This window comes from Mycetomoellerius zeteki, unplaced genomic scaffold (assembly GCF_001594055.1).
Source record: "Mycetomoellerius zeteki isolate Tzet28-1 unplaced genomic scaffold, Tzet1.0 scaffold62, whole genome shotgun sequence".
NCBI classification, from domain to species: domain Eukaryota; kingdom Metazoa; phylum Arthropoda; class Insecta; order Hymenoptera; family Formicidae; genus Mycetomoellerius; species Mycetomoellerius zeteki.
In genome coordinates, this window is record NW_017257632.1 from 688,916 (window position 1) to 708,311 (window position 19,396).

The window sequence follows — 19,396 nt, forward strand, 5'->3', positions numbered from 1 at the left end:
AAAAATGAATTTAAAATAGTTCAACATCTTAACGTTCAGACCGTTATTGGTGCTTCTTAATGTATTTAACATAAGCGGTCTTTCAATCTTATTATAATATATTCAACCAGAAAATTTTGATTTGTCCATTTTCAACCAAAATTTCAGTTAATGCAGACCTTTTTTGGTATACTCTTTATTAAATGTTAAACAAGGACGAGTGATGCTCGCGAGCATTGCGAGCGTCAAGTGAAACGCACTCTAGATTAAAGGCTCGTGCCTTCGCTCGTTGCTTGTCTCTCATCGTATCTCGATGTAGCTGTGCTTTCTGTAACGGGTAATTGTCTAGATCCGATTTAAAGGGCACGAGTAAGCGCAGGCCTTCCGGAGGTCAAAAATAAGGCGACAGGCATAATACGGAAAGATAGAGGAATATGGGTAGGCAGACGCAGGCAGAGCGTAGTGCCGGGCATTGTCTTTGCAGCTGTTGGTTGTTGCTTAAGTGGCTTGTTTCCACGCTTTCGTGGCTCTCCGTGGTCGTCGACAGGAATAGCGTTGTCCGTGTACGAAACACCGAGTGTTGCCGTGAACCCCGTCCCCGAATTATTATTATTAAGACGCGATTACACCAAGTCTTGAATTAAATAACACCGACATAGAGCGAGTGCGAAATATAGCCACAAAAGACAAAGAGGAAAGTTCAATTAGGTAAACAAAGTTACCGAGCAACCGAGTTGCCGCAATCTACGCTAATTCTGTCGAAATCTATGAGAAGCGTGGCGACGGAAAGAATAAAAACGATCGCGAAGCGATAAAGATAAAACGTTGCAGATCCAATGTTTCTTGTTTAAACAAACTTCCGTTGCACGGAAAGAACGATGTTGATGATGTATCTAAAAATTTAGTTAGATACAAATCTGAAAATAATTTTATTGGACCATCAAAATAATTATGTAAGAAACAAGCATAATGAGCAATGCTACAAAAAATGTTGATATTCTAACAATCAGTTTGAACGTCTTATATAATAATAATTTTGATGATTCAAACAAAATTATTTTCACATTTATGCTTAGTTCAATTTTTTAATACTTCAGCAAAACTGTTCTTTCCATACGAAAATTCAACGGGGCGTGTCGCGTACTCTTATCAAAAATCGTTACGAAGGAGTTTATTGTCCAGCGCCCCAGATAAAACATCAAAAATCACAATACGATTAAAATGACATCAAGTTAAAGTCATTTTAGAAAAAATTATAATGATTCGATACATTTTGATAATTTTACCTTGAAAAATATAATTTGAAAATCATTGTCATGTCAAAAATTCATCACAAAATCATTGTTAAGTTAAAAGTGTATTAAATGATATTATCATGATTTTTTTTATATGACTTCAAATTGGTTATCTTGATCTTATTATGATTTTGTATTCATGGGGATGAATTTTCGATCGTGTCTATAAATCTTCTCAAAGAAGAAAAAAGAGCACGCTTGATAGTCAGACTTGTGTATCTAATGACCCGATTTGGAATAAAATTTTCAATGACTTTCATTCGCTGCTGTTTTTTTCTTTTCTGTCCTTCATGATTTGCGGAGGAGAAAATAGCCATTGCAAGAAAGCATAAGCGATAATACTCAACGAAATGAACAGCTTGATGTTTGAAAGTAACCCTAACCGTTTCGCTTGGCCGTCTCGATGGCTCATGAGTTTCGTCGTGTCTCTCGGAAACGCATAAAAGAAAGAGGAAACGAAACATTAAGGTAATCACATGCAAACAGCCGTAAAATAAAGGCAATTATATACAATGAGAGAAATTGTGTTTATTCCAACAACGAGTGGTAGCACATTAAGAGAAGTAGAAAGAGTGCATTATAATAAACACATTGGTGAAAATGTCCCAAATTTTGCAGCTTCTAAGCAATCAATTTAATTAATTAATTTAACTTTTAAACCAGATCATTTATTAATATATATCGTTTATTTACCTAGCAACTTGTGCATTCTGTATAAATAAGATTTTTACTTTAGTATTTTTTATTAATATTTTTATCATTTGTGTATTTATATTTAATTAAAAGAATAATATGGTAACTTTCTACATCTGCATTCAGTTTTAAAGTAAATTACTTTTCTTTTTACAAAATCTATTTCTATTTACAAAATATTTCTATCTGCAAAATATTTCTGTCTTAATATTAACAATTAATACGGGAGTCTTTTCTATCCTCTAACTTCCGAAATTGGTTTAATTTCGTCATTTATCTTATTACGCATTTGTCCCTCATTCCTCGAATATGCGGGACGAGGCGTAGCACGTATTTTCGATCTTTCCGACACGAGTTCCGCGTTATTTATTGTCTTATGTAATCGGCGCGCTGCATGCTCGCGTACATCACGGCAACAAATTTTCCGCAACCGGCCGGCAGCATAATGTTGGAAAGCGACCGTGCCTGTTAAACATGAAGGTGAAAATTTCCGGCCGGTTAACGTTAGAACTGTCTTTAGTTTTGCATTCGGCGTCCGCTTCTCGGACCTTCGTCTGCGCCATTGTTAAGAAAGTAAGCGCCGAGAAAAACCTTCGTCCGATTATCTGTGAATCTGCATTTACATCAGCGACACGAGTGGCTAGTAATTTGCGATAATGCAGTCGGCAATTTTCATCACGTTCAATGACGCGTTAAATGACATAATCCGTGCTTTCGATCGATCGATAGCGAAGATGCATTTAACTCTATAGAATGACACGTGAAACATTCTTGTTGTTAAAAGCTAATCTGCAATGTACTCTTTACTTCCTATTTCTTGCTTCCCATCTTTTACCTCTCTTCGTAACTGTTTTGTCGATAATCATCATGTATCTTAATAATACTTTTGAAACTTCCACGGGAATTTTTTATACAGAAGCTAAGCGTTTCGCGGGTTATCTCTGTGTCCAAATCCATTATTAGAATGCCAACCTTTTAAGAACGTTGCAGTTTATTTCATCAGGGCGAGGAATAGCATGAGAAGTATCAACTAATTGTCTTATGTAATCTTAATCTTGATCAGGCTACTCCAGCCCTGATGAAATAAACTGCAATGTTCACGAAAGAATGGCATTGTAATAATAGATTTGGACACGTCACGCGGAAATGATCCGCGAAACCCATAGCTACGGCGATCATATTTTTTTAAAGAAAATAAAGGACAAATCTGAAAATTTTAGGGCTTTGTTCCTACATATTTTCAAACCAGTTTGTAACTATCAAGAATCTGTACATTACAAAAATTTTTATTGCACAGTATAATCAAATTGAGATAATGCGTAGTTTTTTGATAGTTTGAAACTGATTCGACTGTATTAAAACAAACCCTTAATCTGAAATAATAAAAAATTAAAACAACTCTAGTTTGAATAAATTTAATTTAAAAAATTAAAAAATATGATTAACAAAAGCAAATTGTATTTATATATATGAAACTGTAAAATATTTTCCGTAAAAATTTGCTCATTAATACAATATTAGACATAGGAACGCTAGTTAAAAAAGAATTTCTCGTAATGTCAAAATAAAGGGCAGTAAAGGAAAATATTGGAAAATAAAAGACAAAATTGAATTTTGAAGAAAAAACATACACACAATTAAATTCTTTTGATTAAAAAAAAATCAGTTTGTCTGACACGTTCGTTTCATAATTGCAGGTTTCGGAAGAATAATAATTTACCTTAGAACTCTCTGATTACAGACTTAGAAAATGCTCATTATTTCTTTAATTCAATACAAACAGACAAATGATGAAAATATTAACAAAATATTAATAAAAAATATTGAGGTGAAAGTTGCTTATTTGTACGAGATGCACAAGTTGCTCGGCAAAGAGAGATTTATGAAAATATAATTCGAGCGTTTTCTCTCTTAAGTGCGAAATACATAACATACGAGAATAATTTATCGCGTCCACGCCAGCAGTTAAGAGATAACGCTTACGTAATTTTTTGCTCGACGTTTATTAAGTAAAAATTAATTAGGAGCAGAGTGCATCAAGTTTTTGATTTAATAAGGTGAATTTTATTTTCGACACGCCTGCAAGATTGACTTCGTACGATACGAAGATACATTTCGTACGAGGAAGATACGGGGAATAATATTTTTAATAGAAAACTGCGCCAAGCCTGGCTCTGTTTCGCATATATATGTATACATGTATAATGCAATACGTTCGTTGCACGTGTGCAACAGCGCAGCAGTTGGCACGTTGCAACTTGCAACCAGCTCGTGCTCTACTTTCGCGAACGTTAATCCTCCTTCGATTTTATATCTTATTACATTGGTGCTAGTTTTATGACGAAATGAACGAAGAAACTTGAAATGACTCACTGACCACGTAAACATCAGCTCTTCGAGAATCTGCCTGCTACGACGATTAGAGACACCATTAATCGTTTACATTACCGAGCTTATCGCTACAACACGTCTTATCTAATCGATAAAATCGTTAATTGTATAAAAATAAAACATCTTTGCGAATAACTTTCAATATTTCTTTCTACTTAAACTCAGATGTTTTTTTGGAAACCTGTTAAGATTAATCTACAACTCGTTGGTTCCTATTTCTAATTTTTTTTCTCTTGTCTGTTTACCTCTTATCTTGTTTCTTCGTTTTTTCGACCAAGATAAAGTGAACGAACTTCGGAAGAGACAAGAAACACATGACTAGAGAAATAAGATACATGATTTTATACACAAGCTATGGATACGTGATAGGGTTTCAAGATTGATTCGGATTTAAAACTATCCGGAATACGAATAAATGTGATGCTTCAAATACGGGTTATCCAGAGATTCGAATTTTCGAGTGTAAAAGTTCGAGTGTAAAAGTGAAATACAAATACTTCTTTTATTAGCTTTGAACATATTTGTTATTATTATTTTAAGATTGAGTTCTAAACATGTTCTAAACATTTATATTTAGAAATAATATTAAATCTGATAGGACGTATATGTGAGAAACACAACCTAATAGAAATAAATGCCTTAAACGGTCTAGCTGGATCTTAAGTGGTTGTATAATTCTGTGTGAATTTATATTTATATTTTTTTAAATTTTATTTTTCTTCAATTGAATATGTGAATTAAAATTCAATTTTTATTATTTAAAAAATAACTTATGATAAAATTTATTAGATACGTCGATGTTTTCTTTCTTTCTGGACATGGATCTAAATCCGAAACCAAATTCAGATCCGCTGATCCGAATAATACGGTTTTAAGTTCTCGGATCGGAATCGATTTCGGATATCCGAATACTTAATTAGAAGCCCTAGTACATGGTGATCATACGTCCTTTATTGTAAAGAACGATCCTTTATTTTAAGTAGCTGTCTTTAGATTTATTTGCTTTAATTTATGTGTTTTAATTTATTATGTGATTTTAATTTATATATTTTTTCAACTAAGTTAAGTTAAAGTTAACAGCCTCGAAAATTTAACTTAATTAAAGTACAAGTTAATCCATAATGAAATTAATTGAATTAGAAGTTAAGTTAATAAAAAAAGTAATTGAAAAGTTAAAAGTTAAATTTGGTCCAAACGAACAACCAAAAAAGAAAAAGAAAAAGTTTGATCATTTTATATAATTTTTCATATTTTTCCTTTCTCACGGCATATTTATTAAAGAAATATTTATTAAAGAATCACCGATTATTTTTGTTCACAAGTAACGATTACACAATATAAAAGACATAAAATTACTAAATTATGTACTCATTATCCTCTCGCATTAAGTCTGAGGGTTGATTTAAAAAAAATCAAATTAAAAGTTAATAGTTACCGATAAAATGTAACTAAATTAAGTTAAAATTATATAATTAACTTTTTAACTTAACTTTTACCTTTTTAACTTAGCATTACCCAACCCTGATATTGTGTAGGTATTCAATTTCTCCTTACATCTTTACAAGACAATTGGACATTTCGGGTCAAGCCATCCTCAACGAAATTTTTTTAAAATATGTACTCACTTCTAATTTGACGGAGTATTCCTCAGCTAAGGTTTCAGCCTGCTTCGTTAATTCCTGATTCCTTTCGAGCAAAGCCTTGCCGAGTTCAGCGGCCAGGACGAGATCTCTCTCGCGTTGCTTCAGCAACTCTGCTGGATCTTGCACGACGTCCTCGTGATCCAACGAGTGCCTTCTCGCCTGAAGATCCGATATCATATCTTCGAGAGCGTACGGCTCCGTCTGACTATCTTTCTTCGGCAGCATCGCGAGTTATCGGTGTTCCTTCCACGACACAGCACGACGTAACGTCACTTCTGTTTCCGTCACCGGAACGAACTCGCGGTTCTCGATCGATATACGAAGGAGGAGGAAACCGCGTCAGGTGTACACTTCGGTAACAACACGTCAAATGTATTCGCACACAGTGTGATAATGTTAGTAACGTCACGATCGTGGACTTTCCCTCGTGGACATCGCGTGGTTGTGCGTGGGTAGCGTCAAATTATTGAACGCCATTGATTAGCTGAAATCAATTAATTCCGGATTTTCACTCTTATTACGTTTGACATTCAAAGCGCCAAGCAGATGGTATATTACATAGCCGTTTGTATACGTGACGTTTAAAAATTAAACAAACTAAACTCAACAAACTAGTTTGACCGAGTCGAGGAATTGATTTCAACTTTGTGTAAAACATGTTTTTAATGTTTTTATAATATATTATAATAATATAGTATTTAGCAAAAAAAGATTGAAGGATGTTCAAGCTGCTAAGATAAAATTATAATTATAAATGAATTATTAATGAAGTTAAATGTATGTTAACAATGTATAATTATAATGTACTTTTTTTAACGTTGTTTATATATACAATATATCTTATATATTTATTACTCATATATACGCTGAAAGAAAATCTTTGATACTTATGACTATAAATTGCATGATAAAAATTGTAATTAGAAGCTTCGTTTTTATTATTTCCATAATGTTATAGTAATATATTCAAATATACAATTATATAATTCTAAAAAATATATAACTGACATTAAAATAAATTAATTTTTATTGATATTGATTATAAATTATAATTAAATTATGGCAATTGAAATCATCCTTTTCTCTCAATGTAATTTTCTATTCTCAATTTATTATATTGTTGCGAATTTATTGTTTTTTACTTTTTAATAGATATAGATTTAATTGAAGTATCATACGATGAAGAAACAATTTCTATCAAGTGTAAAACATTGACTCGTTATCACGTTAATGATAAAAAAAAACACAGACATACAATACATATATCTATCGCCAATTTGAAAAAATAGAATATCTTTTCTCCGTGCTGAAGTGTCCATATACAAATCTCTATAAAAAGCTATTTGTCCAACCATAATGAATCTTATCCAATCATATCATTTATAAATATTTCTTCATCTATAAAGATTTATGACATCCTTCCTTTTTATGTAATTACATTTTAAATCCTAGAATTCTGTAATGACTCATCAACTGTATTTATTTGCTAACTTTTGATTTCAGATAAAACAATCTTTTTTTTAATAAGCTTTTATCATTGAAAAACATGAGGAAATATATGTGATCAAATACTGTGTGATTTATATACTTTCTTTATTTTCTAACACTATTAAGACATACAGTGTCCATTAAAAGAAAAAGAAATAAATTTGTAAATATATGTATATATGTATAGGATAAATCATAAATATGTTTTCAAATTTTATAAGCGTGTTAACAACGTTAAAAAAATGTACATTATAATTATACATTGTTAACATACATTTAACTTCATTAATAATTCATTTATAATTATAATTTTATCTTAGCAGCTTGAACATCCTAGTTAAAAAGAAAAAAAATAAATGTTCTTATGAACATTAGATAATAAACACTTCATTGTCAAAATAATAGACACATATAATATAATAGTATCAAATAATAACTTTACTTAAAAGTTTCAGGTGGGTATCATTTTGTTTACGACGCTCAAAGTTTTGTTCATTATACATGACTGAGTACGATTTGATATTCAGTCATTTAAAATTTATATTTGTGTCAATTATTTCGACAACGAAAGATTTGTGATCTAGTGTTCGTACATTGAGAGAAAAATTTTTGATATTTATGACCATAATCATAATTATGATTATTATTGTTATATAACGTTATATGGTTGTCCTAAAAAATGATTGTAAATTATAATTAAATTAATTGCAACCATTTTTATTGTAATAATAACTATCATTATAATGAATGTAATATTCGAAATTATTATAATGAATACAGTCATCATTTTGTCAACTGCATATATTTATTGATAGAACTATTCATTTATCTAATTATTATTACTAACATTAAGGCAATAATAATCATAATTATGATAACATGTACTTCTAGTTATAAATACTAAAAATTTTCCTCTCAGTATATACGAACATATTTTTTTTTCTTTCTTATTCAGAAACACGTTCATGAAATTTTAAAACAAATATGACTTAATTTGTATTTCGATTACTAAGATGAATTTATGTTTAATAATAATTAATTAATTCTTATTAAGTTAATAATGACACAAAAAAATATTAATTATATTTATTATTGTTTTTCTTTTAAGATTCTGCGTTGTAGGAAAAGACCTTGAAGACCGCGAGTTTCCTTCTTCAAGAATCAGCGCTCGGCTACCGGAAGTGATCGGTCGCCCTGACATTGCGCTCGATGCACTCGTAATCGCACAGATATAGACGGGCTGAGTCCTCTACTATTGCAATTAACAGCATCATTATTGCAGACAACGACAACGATGTTCTCATTGCGCGAGTGCAACGTACTGCTGCGCTTCTCCCCGGGAATATCGATCGCGGAAGTTCGCCGCGCTATCGATCGACCGGCTATCAACCTGGACAGTTTCTTACGTCTCCACCGCTGCCTCGCGCACCGCAGCTCGATGTCGTACACTGCCCCAGAAGGAAACGTTAATTGAGTTCGAGATTCGTCGCGAATCGTCCCGCGATTTCTCGATCTTTCCTTGTTCGGAGCAAGGCTACGCGAATGGAAAGTCCGTCGAATTGCGACACACACTACTCCGTTCGTTCGTTCACAACTCGCTCGAGCATATCCGGTTACGAATTCACTTCGCGGGTATAATCGCAAGAATGATCGATGATTCTCAGAGAGCACTGCACCGTCAGATCAGGAATGACTCGCGTGAATTACGACGCAACGATACTCCACGGTTCTCCATTTATCCGCGATGAATAACGTTCGTCTTAGCTTTGTAGAAAGATCGTAAGAAAGATCGATGGTTCTCAGATAACCGCACTGTTTACTTCGGAGCAACGAAACAGAAATCTTCTATGTTGGAACAGATTACGAGAGTCTCTCGGCGTGCGTCTGATTTGCGATAGGACCATCTCGCAATGAGCATCCAGCCGCTTCTGCAAGAAAGATCAAGAAGCTCAGTTTTAATCTCTCGCCTTTGTTGCCCCTGTAAATTGTTTCTACGTATTTATCTAGACGACACATTCTATATATATAATAAGCATTAGATTGCGTATTTCTTGATCTTATCATCCGTGTTCCATTAAAAAGAATTGAATCATATCATCATTTTTCTTCAATTTCAAACGAAGATTTTGTAACAATTCTATAGGAGAGAAAGGTAGATATACTATCTCATATTAACTTACATACTGTCTCATTCTATATTTTATTAAGATTATAGAATGAAACAATAAAATTAGAGTGTGATAGTATATACACAGAGAGAAAATATTTCTCTCTGGTAGGATTTTGGCAAAATCGCTGGCCAGACTTTATTATAGAATATTTATTCAACTCTATCAGCATCTTTTTTCGATATTTTAGAAAGACAGAGAGAGAGAGAGAGAGAGAGAGAGAGAGAGAGTGATATGATTCAAGTTACCTCCCTCTTTCTAAACCGATAATATATAAACCGCGATTATACAATGATATAAACATAATAAAAACAGACTGTGTATTTCTATGAAATTGTCATTCTCGAAACAGGTATCATGCTCTTTTTTGAAGTGTAAAGTTCGAGGAAAAAGATGCTGATATGCTTCATTCCGTCTAACAAAGCACAGATGCTAACATCAAAGGCGCAGTCTATTCTTTTATGTCTATAACATATTCCAACCAGAACAAAAAGTCATCATGACATCGAAAACATCATGGCATCAAATATCTCCAAAATAATTATTAAAAATCCCTCTCCGATTGTAACGTTATTTTGGTTTAAGTTGCTCTGCTAGATACATTATCTCGATTTCCGATCGCGATGTCATATATTTCCAATGTTAGCGTTTTTAAAAGAGTGGTACCCTGACATTTCCTACGAATGACTAAACATTTGTGATGTAACGCGTTATTTTCGAATTGCGTGTATGATTAATAAGTCACTATATAACAAAAAGCACTCGCGCGTTTATTTTGCAAGCAATCAGTAATTATTTATTTCGCGTAAACAGCAATCACATACTCGATATTGCAACTCGAAATACCAAGTTTCCAAATAGTATAACCCAAATTCAATTCAACAAAAATAACATCATGGCGTGAAAATGGCTCCAAAATGATTATTAAAAATCACTTTCTTTGTATTTTAATTCGATGGAACGTTCGATATATAAATTTTATGACCGATTCATTTTTTCTGTGACTTTGAGTTTTTGATTAATCTTACAATTTTCAGATTTGGTTCCATCTTTTGGTAATGAAACAAAACAGTTATGATTTATATTTTATATTATTTTAACATCATTTTAACATTATTGTGAACTGTTCTTCTTGAGAAGCTATGCGGGGTCTTATACTCGATTCTCGCGTCGCTCGACGAGAGTTTCGAGTCGCGAAGGAAAAGTGGTATTGAACCGCGCGTGGGCGGATTTAATCGCGCTGATTTCGCGTGTTCGGCACGCGGACGCTCGAAAATCGGTTCCGCGCGAATCGACTCATAAGCGTGGGTGGAGAACGCCTAGCGTCTCTACGCGTATGACGAGCGATAGGGCGATAGAGTCGCAATTGCGTCGCATTATCCTTGAGCGGCGATAAAAATGTGACGGCAACCGACGGTCACGGACGGCACGTGCGACAGTTCACGTTTATCGATTGGTACGTCGGTTTAGCGGCACCAACCCTTGCGGATAAATCCAATAAAGGGGACGTGGATCTCTAGACCGACTCACCCCGACACTGATCGACGTTAATTTGATCGATTACCGCGATCACGTTACCGCGTTCCCTTCGCGATCAACCCCCGGTAGCTTTCCGCTGATCGAACGCGTCTTTATTTGTCTTTCGTCAATTTACTAATGGCCATCTACACTGTTAAATTCATAATGTCAAATTATATCTGTTTGAGTCATTTTTAATAGCTTCTATTAAATAGAATTCTATTATATAGAATAGTTTCTATATATCGCCATTGCTCCCGATATGTCGTTCGTTTGACTAAAACAATGGAATCAATTTAACTCCAAAAAATGTATTAAATTTGACTCAAATTTAGTTTATTATTTACTAAGTACGTTAATATATAATGTTTACTTTGAAAATAACTACTAAAAGGGATTGCTTTACATTTTAGAAAGGAAGTTAAAAATAACGAAATGTTATTTACATTGAATTATCATTGCCCCTTTCATATATCTAACAGTGTAGTATTTTTAATTTTTTCTCTAAACGAAAGATATAAACTTCTTGAGACACTATCTATGCGTTTTTTCGTCGCTTTCGATAAATATTTTAGGTTGTTTTATAAAACCTCGATAAGTATTTACGCGATAAATACTTAAGATTCCTTTTTAAAAATTTGAAAAAAATGAGTACTGGTACATAACATATACACGCACTTACACACACATACACCTTCACTTCTCGCGACTCACTGCGAAACACGCGCGCTGAGGATGTGGGAGAGCGGTCACGAATCTCGCTTACGAACACGGACGCGAGGTCTACCTGCTCACCGTGGCGCGGTCGGCCAGGTAGTGAGTCACTAGCCGTGAGTGGAAAATAAATATTACGGAATCGTGCAGCGTGCTCCACGAGAGCAACCAGCACGGCTCTCCCACCATATTGCAGCGCGGTTGAAAGTAATTCGTTCGGCTCGGCGCACCCGCTCGCGGCTCGGCCGCCTCTTTGTGTCGGCTTGCGTAAATACGGATAAATTTAAGACAACAATCTGCATTTTGTTTCATTACCGAAAGATGGAATCAAATCTGAAAATTCTGCAATTAATCGAAAACGCAAAGTCGCAGAAAAACGGATCAGCCATAAAAATCCACCTATATATCTAACACCTCGTTGAATTAAACTACAAATATATAATAATTACATAATTTTAAATATTTTCGCAAATAATCTGATAAATGAATAAAATAAAGTTATGATTAGATTGGATAGAACAAAATGAAGTATCTTTTTATGTTAGACACAAAAATCATTACTATTCTAGCGAGACCAAATGATCCACCCTCCTAATGCAATTCCAATTGAATCAGAGTTGCAGCACACAATAGACCGCGATGTCATCGAGATCTTATCGTATTTCACAATAATCTTCCACTGATATGTCCGCGCTGCACTTCAACAATCACCGCTTCGGTATCGATCGAAGCGTATCCGAGCGACCGCCAAAATCGCTCCGCAAGCCCGAGAAATGACGAGATAGGTACCGATGTGCGAGCGATGGAATTTTGCGACGAATCCTTTGTGTTAGAACCGAATAAGCAAATGAAATATCCAAGAGAGGTGCACCGCACGATGGTCGGTCGGAACCTGAAAGATCCCTCGCGTTCGTTACTCGCGCGCAGCGGGTAAAACCGATCGACCTGGCGACCTTCCCCTCCGGAGGTGAACTAACGTCTCCCCCGTCTGCATCCTCGAGCGTATACCCCCACCACTTGACCCACCTGGTCAAACCACCACCTGACTGAATTCCACCGAATATCCACGGGTAGTACCCAGCGCCCATGAGGTTCTCATGCAACGACGGGAAGAGCGATCAACGGGTTAATTATTTTTCCGCCTCTCATCGATTATGTGGAAACACGTGGAGAACGTCGGCTTCCTGGGATGCGTTCCAAAACTTGACTCTGTCAAGTTCCGAATGTCTTTTATCCTCGTCCAATATTCGATAAACAGCAAAGATAAAATAATATTCGAGTTGACAGAGTCGAGTTTTGAAACGCAATTCTGAAGAGATAGGAAATGTTGAAACCAGAGGATCAATAATATAAACTTTTCCCTAATGCGGAAAATATATATACACACATACATATAAAAAAATTTTCACATTTTCACTCTAAGGAAAAAATTACTTGAATAGCCCCTGGCTCTATAATAGCAATTTATTGACGATACATTAATTAAATATTGGAGATACATTTGACCAATATTGTATCAATAAACTGTGCTATTAAAGGAATAATGATCAAGTAGCTTTTTTTAAAGCGGAAATGAAAATTTTTATTATGAAAATGATTGAGAAGTTTTTCACTTTTTACGTTTCCGCCGTAGGGAAAAAGTTATATGATTGCTACCCTGAGGCAATTTTGTAGACACGTCGTCGCTCAATATATATTGAATAAAATGTCCAACATTTCTTAATTATGAAAATATAAAAGTACTATCTGTACTAACAGTCTGAATTTTTTGTGCGGCTACTTGTAGGAACCGATTAACACTAATGAGAAAGAAAAATTGAATGCACGTAATACTTCACGAAGAAACTTCTTTTATTTAGCTGTTTTTACTTACCCTTTGATCTTATTTACGCAAACGCATAACGTGGATTACCTTAGTGATCAATAAATATATTAAGTGAAGCAATATAGTTATATTAGACACATTTCCGATTATCGCTTTGCAATAAATCGCTTTGAATATCACGAATGGTCAAATTCGATCATAAAATCTTCGTCGTGTGAGATTTTACACTAATTCATATTATGTAATAAATTACGTAGAGACGAGACATAACACTTAGCAATTAACAACTTAAGAATACTGTAAAAAGCACGTTGATAATTTCATTATATATATATATATATATAACAACTTAGCTTAATTTTAGTTTTAGCAGCTTAGACAGCTTGATTAATTTATAACTTTCCTATCCTTGTCCCGAATTTATCAAGAAGTTTATAATTTAGATCAAATGTCTGATGCTTTAGAGTTGCGGAGTAACTTCCGACATGGTGTGAGTCGAAAATATGTTCAAAATATTTGCAGCTGGGAAATTAATTTCCGCTGCGCCCAAGCCCATTCAGCGAGCGTTACGTCGCTGAGCCCATTGCTTAGCAACCGGAAGTAGCAACAGAAGCGGTTATAGCATGCCCTACAGTCTTTTACAGCTGCTAACTGCTAAGCTACCTCGACTGTTCGGGGTGGCAGATGTCTCTCTCAAATATCAGCGTCAAACGTCATCGGGGATCGCGACTGGAGTGCGATCCGCCCCTACATGGATCTTCGTGACCGACGTTGCTGATCGCGAAGACACCAACGCGACGTCATCCAGGAAATTTACGCCTTTCTCTTTTTTTCTTCTACCTATCTTCCATGAACTTGTTGTAAAAAAAAAAGTAGGTACGGGAAATAATAATCTCCGGGTTATTATTAACCTGCTTTCAATCGCATGCAAGATGATTTCTACGAACTGTCAGCGCTGATTGTTAATAAACTCTAGAATTGTCAAGGGATTGCCAAAGACGAAACTCCGAGATGGCGTATAAACAGCAACCGGTCCAGGATGAATTGGAGATGGAGACAATGGCGGAGGCCGAGCTTTCGAGGCTGAAAAGACAATATAGGATAATGGAGAACGATCGGGCGATGTGTGCGGAAGACGCGAGGTTGCAACTCCGCAATCAGCAGAACGCGATCAATCGTCTGGAATACGAGAAAGCCGAACTCGTACTGGCAATTAAGACCGCGCGATCGAAAGCATTCACGCGTAAGGATGTGGAAATGGTCGGGAAGCTGAAGTGTCTGCTGACGAAGCGTGCCAAGTATATTGAGCTGATAGAGAACGAGAAACGGCAGATAGCCGAGCTTGATGAGCAGATCGGCAAGGTTGCTGGTATTGCCAATATCGAGTCTATATAGACCTATGTATAAGAGCAAATACACGAGTAATCTGATTAAAATTAGAAGTCTTATTGGTCAGAATACTAATAATTCCGGAATGCTATCGACATTAAGTAATATAATACAATATTGCTATTGATACTTATGTATCATACAATTGATACATAAATTTTACTTACGAGGAAATAGACCATTTTTAATTAATGTAACACAAAATTTTCATACATCTCGCATTTTTGTGCCAGTTTCCACTAATGTAGATTAATTTTAATCTGGTGGTCTAATTTACTTTTTATCCTTTTATAATTCTTAAACAGGCATTAATGATAAAATATTTATAATCTAAACTTTTATAAACACAAATAATCACAACTATTAATTTAATAGGAAAGAATGAATAAGCACACTATCAAATTTAATCTTGGTATAATATGAAATGTATAATACAATGTCTCCAAAACACTTGCTAATAAAATATATAATAACACAAAACTGCTTAAAAATTAATATTACTTATCACTTTCTGTTACAATACTAGGTTTAAACTGATATATAATGGACTAATTTTAAATTTTTTAAAGTTTGTCCCCGCTTATCTCAGTTTTTAGCAAGGCAAATTGGACCTCCTGATAATCACTAAAGACACAACTTAGCGCTTAATGCGCGTAAAATTTACATGTGATAGCATTCTAGGGATAAATATAAGAAAAATAAGAATGTTTGATGCAAGGACTGCAAACAATGCTTTGCGGTATCGCGACCATAGTAATCGGTAACGAATGAAAGTGCGATTTGTTATGAGAGATCGGATTGTCTCTCTAAGATGAAGAGAAATATCACTTTCATCCCGCGACATCACGTTTACGACATGTAAGAATGTTGTTGCAGCTTTCGAAGGATGTCACAAGCATGAAGATGAAAGTGCGCACCGACATGCAATCGCGGGAGATAGCAGCGCAGCATACTAAGACGATACTCATGCTGGAAAATCGGGTGGAGGTAGCCACCAAGAGGTTCAACTTGGTGATAGCGGAGAATACGAAGCTGCGCGCAGAGATTGAAACCTTACTGAAGGAACGGGCGCAGTTCATGCAGGTGTGGAACAAGCTGATCGGCCAATTGAACACTGGTAAGCAGATCATCAACGACTTGATCGAGCAGGCGACGGTCACGTTCAATCAGCGAGACGAGGAGCTCAACAAGATCCAAGCGCTTCGCGAGAGGTAGGATGCGACGCGGATTTTCCGCGTCGTTGATTGGTGCCACATCGTGAAACTCGATCTGCGCAAGCTAAAATGTTAGTGATTTATACAACATCGCTGTTGCCAATCAATAACCACTTATAAAGTCGCGAAAGTGGAAACCTTCGCCAGATCCCCAGTTGTCCCCATAATTCAAATGGTTTTATTACTAACAACGTGAAATCTCAGATATTCGCATTCTTAATGAATGCCTGATATAGTCTGATATCTGATGCAAATAAAAAGCCTATTTGATCTTCCGCGGCTGTACGTAAAGTATAATTTTATAAAGCGATAAGATACAATTTGCAAGCACTAACACGGAGGCTCACATAGACATTTTATGTGAATTGGATTTATTCTTGGAGTCACAATTATTATTATTAACTTACTTTAGCCTGATGTCGTCGTTGTCTTTGAATTAGAAACTCGGAGAGCAACGATCGGTGGAGCCAATGGCGCATGGAATTTCCGCCGCTTGCGCTTTCCGTCCGATGCCATAACGGCTCCTTGAATTTATTTAGTCGCAAATTTTCGTAATTTTCTGCCGAGCTAAGAGAAAAATTCCTATCAACGTAAACTGACCATGAACTAACGAGAAGGCGTCTGTTTGCAGAGGAATAAGAGACTTGAAGAATCACACATTGGAGATGTGCGAACTGAAGAGAACTCTGGACAACGAGATGAAGCTGCAGGAGTTTCTTGGTGTGAAAGGACAGTTCCGCGAGATGGTCGATCTGAATGCGAAGAAGGAAGCCGAGAGACAAGCTAAACGGGAAGAGAAACAGAACAAAATAGCGGCCTTCACGCAAATCTTGCAGACGATCAAGCAATTCACTGGTACCGTAAACCGACTCTTGCTTACAATTAGAATAATCGGGCAATCTGATTTTCAAGAATGCGTTCTCTTTGTAAAGTGTTCTCGGATTTTCTCACGGAACTCTTAAACTTGCCCCAGTTTTCTAAGTGTCTTACAATTGAAGACGTAGGTATATGTCAATCTGGTGTTGCTAATTGTAAAGTGAAGTTTATTAAAGCCCAGCTAATTAAGAGCTCAAATCGACATAAAATTTTTAGAACACACACACACTTTAAACAAAATTTAATCCTCAGATTAAAATTATATTAATTAGTAATAACGGGTTAATACTTACACAATATCCAAACTTTATATTTTACAGCTTGTATTATTGATTTAAAATCTTGATTAATGCGGCCATATAAATTAACAGGAGAACAAGAAATCAACAAGCTTACTGCGCACTTCATCAAGCAAGAAGAGGAGAATTTCGCACTCTTCAGCTACGTGAACGAGTTGAATGACGAGCTAGAGAGTCTTCAGACGAGGATGGAGCAGCTGACAATGGCTATCGATGAGGCACGTGCCCTGAATGTGCATCGCGATCAAGAGCAAGCTGAGAACTTGGAGAAAATCACCAAGGAACTGGAGGAACAAACAGCGCTAGCGGACACTACTGAAGAGGATCTTGCTAAGGTTAAAAGAGAAAATTGTTCGAAACTTGCTGGAAACTTCGTGCTGGGATTATTTTCTTGAAGCTTGAATTTAGAACATTATCGTTTGCTTAAATTCATAATATCAAAATATCCAATTAGAGTTATTTTTAATCATTTTTATAAATCGCCTGTTTCTACTCAATATGACGTTAATTTAACTAAAACACAATGAAGTTAAACGGTTTAACTCAAGAACATTATTTGACTCAAATTTAGTTTAGATATTACTTATTAATATAAGTGCATATGTTAAAATATGGATGTTGTATACCTACTAACCACAGAAATGAATTGCTTTATATTTTGACATACATGGAAATTAAAAATAACAAAACGTTAGTTGACTTAAGGGATTGGGTTATCATTACTCTTTTGATATCTGACGGTGTTGATTAATAACAAAATGCTATTCTTAAAATCGTTTAGCAAATTAACGCCGCGCTTTTCAAGGATTATCTTGTCATTCTTGAGCATTACCCTTGATCCTAATAAAACGGATTTTGATATCCGCATGGCGACTCGGTAAACCGCAACTCGAATGGATAATAAACGATTACTCATATTTCATTTCAGTGCAACGACGTGATGGACAAGCTGCTGCGAGGGATCGATGACCTCTTCAAGGCGATACGCTGCGACAATTCACCGATTTTAGAATTATTGGGCGACAATACTCACGTTACCATGAGCAACGTCATGCTCTACTTGGGCATTATCGAGAAACGAATCACCGAGATGTTCCACAAGGTTTATTGGGTGGACAAGGAAAGCAAAGTTCCGCATTTGCGGCTGGATGAGGAGAAGAAGCCCAAGCTGAAAGTGCCCATTCTCAATCGCATCGTACCCACCCAACCTTGTATCCTGTGAGTCTTATTTGTTACCCTCTCACATTCCTTTATCCCGCCCTTCAACGCGTGTCCTTCTGACCTATCGAGTATCCTCGAGATTTTCTAACATTTCGAACGTTTAGCCCTGAACGTGATAACCTAATTTCCGTTTGATACTTAAAATAGATCAGTTCTCTTTCTATCAAAACATGTATATGGGTTAGAAACAGACATTTACAGTACATACAATATTTAATCAGTAGATATCTAATCAGTGTGACAATTATGGAAAGATTTTACTAATCGATTATATAATCGGCGTTAAACACGCATCGAGGATATCCGGGCCGTGTCAACTTTCATCTGACTACTTTAACGTCCTCGTGCAGCTGCGTGGAACAAGAACAGATGCAGTTCGTTTCGGAGGGTTTAGAAGTGCCGCTGACACGTGCCGAAGCCATGCAGAAGCTGCAAGAACGGCTCATGGAGGATTACACAGAGCTGCTTCACAACGTGTCTGCTTGTCACTTACCGGCGGCTAGGAAGATTATTCAAAGACGTTATCAATAAACGGAATTAACGATATTTCTTCGTGGATTTGCGACGTGACCTTCCGCTAGCGTTCTAATGACATTCGCGTAAAGCTTACGAGGATTCAGAAGGAATCGTCAGATTACTGCAAACGCAATAACGACACAAAGAAAATAATAATTTTATGAATT

At 35.5% G+C, this 19,396-nt stretch overlaps 2 protein-coding genes across 3 annotated transcripts in view; one reads left to right on the forward strand and one right to left on the reverse strand.

Annotated features, from left to right (window-relative positions):
- Positions 1 to 19,396, reverse strand: part of LOC108728544 (bicaudal D-related protein homolog) — a 43,322-nt gene that overhangs the window by 23,417 nt on the left and 509 nt on the right. Inside the window, exon 2 of the mRNA XM_018457135.1 lies at positions 5,984 to 6,485. Within this exon, the coding sequence (XP_018312637.1) occupies positions 5,984 to 6,226 (243 nt within the window). The 5' untranslated portion in view covers positions 6,227 to 6,485. The remainder of the gene's footprint in view (positions 1 to 5,983; positions 6,486 to 19,396) is intronic.
- On the forward strand, positions 14,553 to 19,365 carry LOC108728545 (Coiled-coil domain containing protein 114). Of its 2 annotated transcripts, XM_018457136.1 has the most exons (7): positions 14,553 to 14,585; positions 14,702 to 15,076; positions 15,980 to 16,314; positions 16,949 to 17,172; positions 17,565 to 17,827; positions 18,421 to 18,710; positions 19,064 to 19,365. In XM_018457136.1, exons 2-7 carry the CDS (start codon positions 14,726 to 14,728, stop codon positions 19,242 to 19,244), a joined length of 1,644 nt encoding a protein of 547 aa, XP_018312638.1. In that variant the 5' UTR covers positions 14,553 to 14,585; positions 14,702 to 14,725; the 3' UTR covers positions 19,245 to 19,365. The 2 variants fall into 2 exon arrangements, with proteins under 2 accessions (XP_018312638.1, XP_018312640.1); XM_018457138.1 differs by lacking the exon at positions 14,553 to 14,585 and having other exon boundaries at positions 14,986 to 15,083.

Bases quoted from the DNA above. Each gene is read 5' to 3' on its own strand.
- LOC108728545 (XM_018457136.1), top strand. From the start codon at position 14,726: ATGGCGTATAAACAGCAACCGGTCCAGGATGAATTGGAGATGGAGACA. The intron at 17,173-17,564 runs GTACCGTAAACC...ATAAATTAACAG, and splicing joins GACGATCAAGCAATTCACTG to GAGAACAAGAAATCAACAAG. The intron at 18,711-19,063 runs GTGAGTCTTATT...GTCCTCGTGCAG, and splicing joins CCCACCCAACCTTGTATCCT to CTGCGTGGAACAAGAACAGA.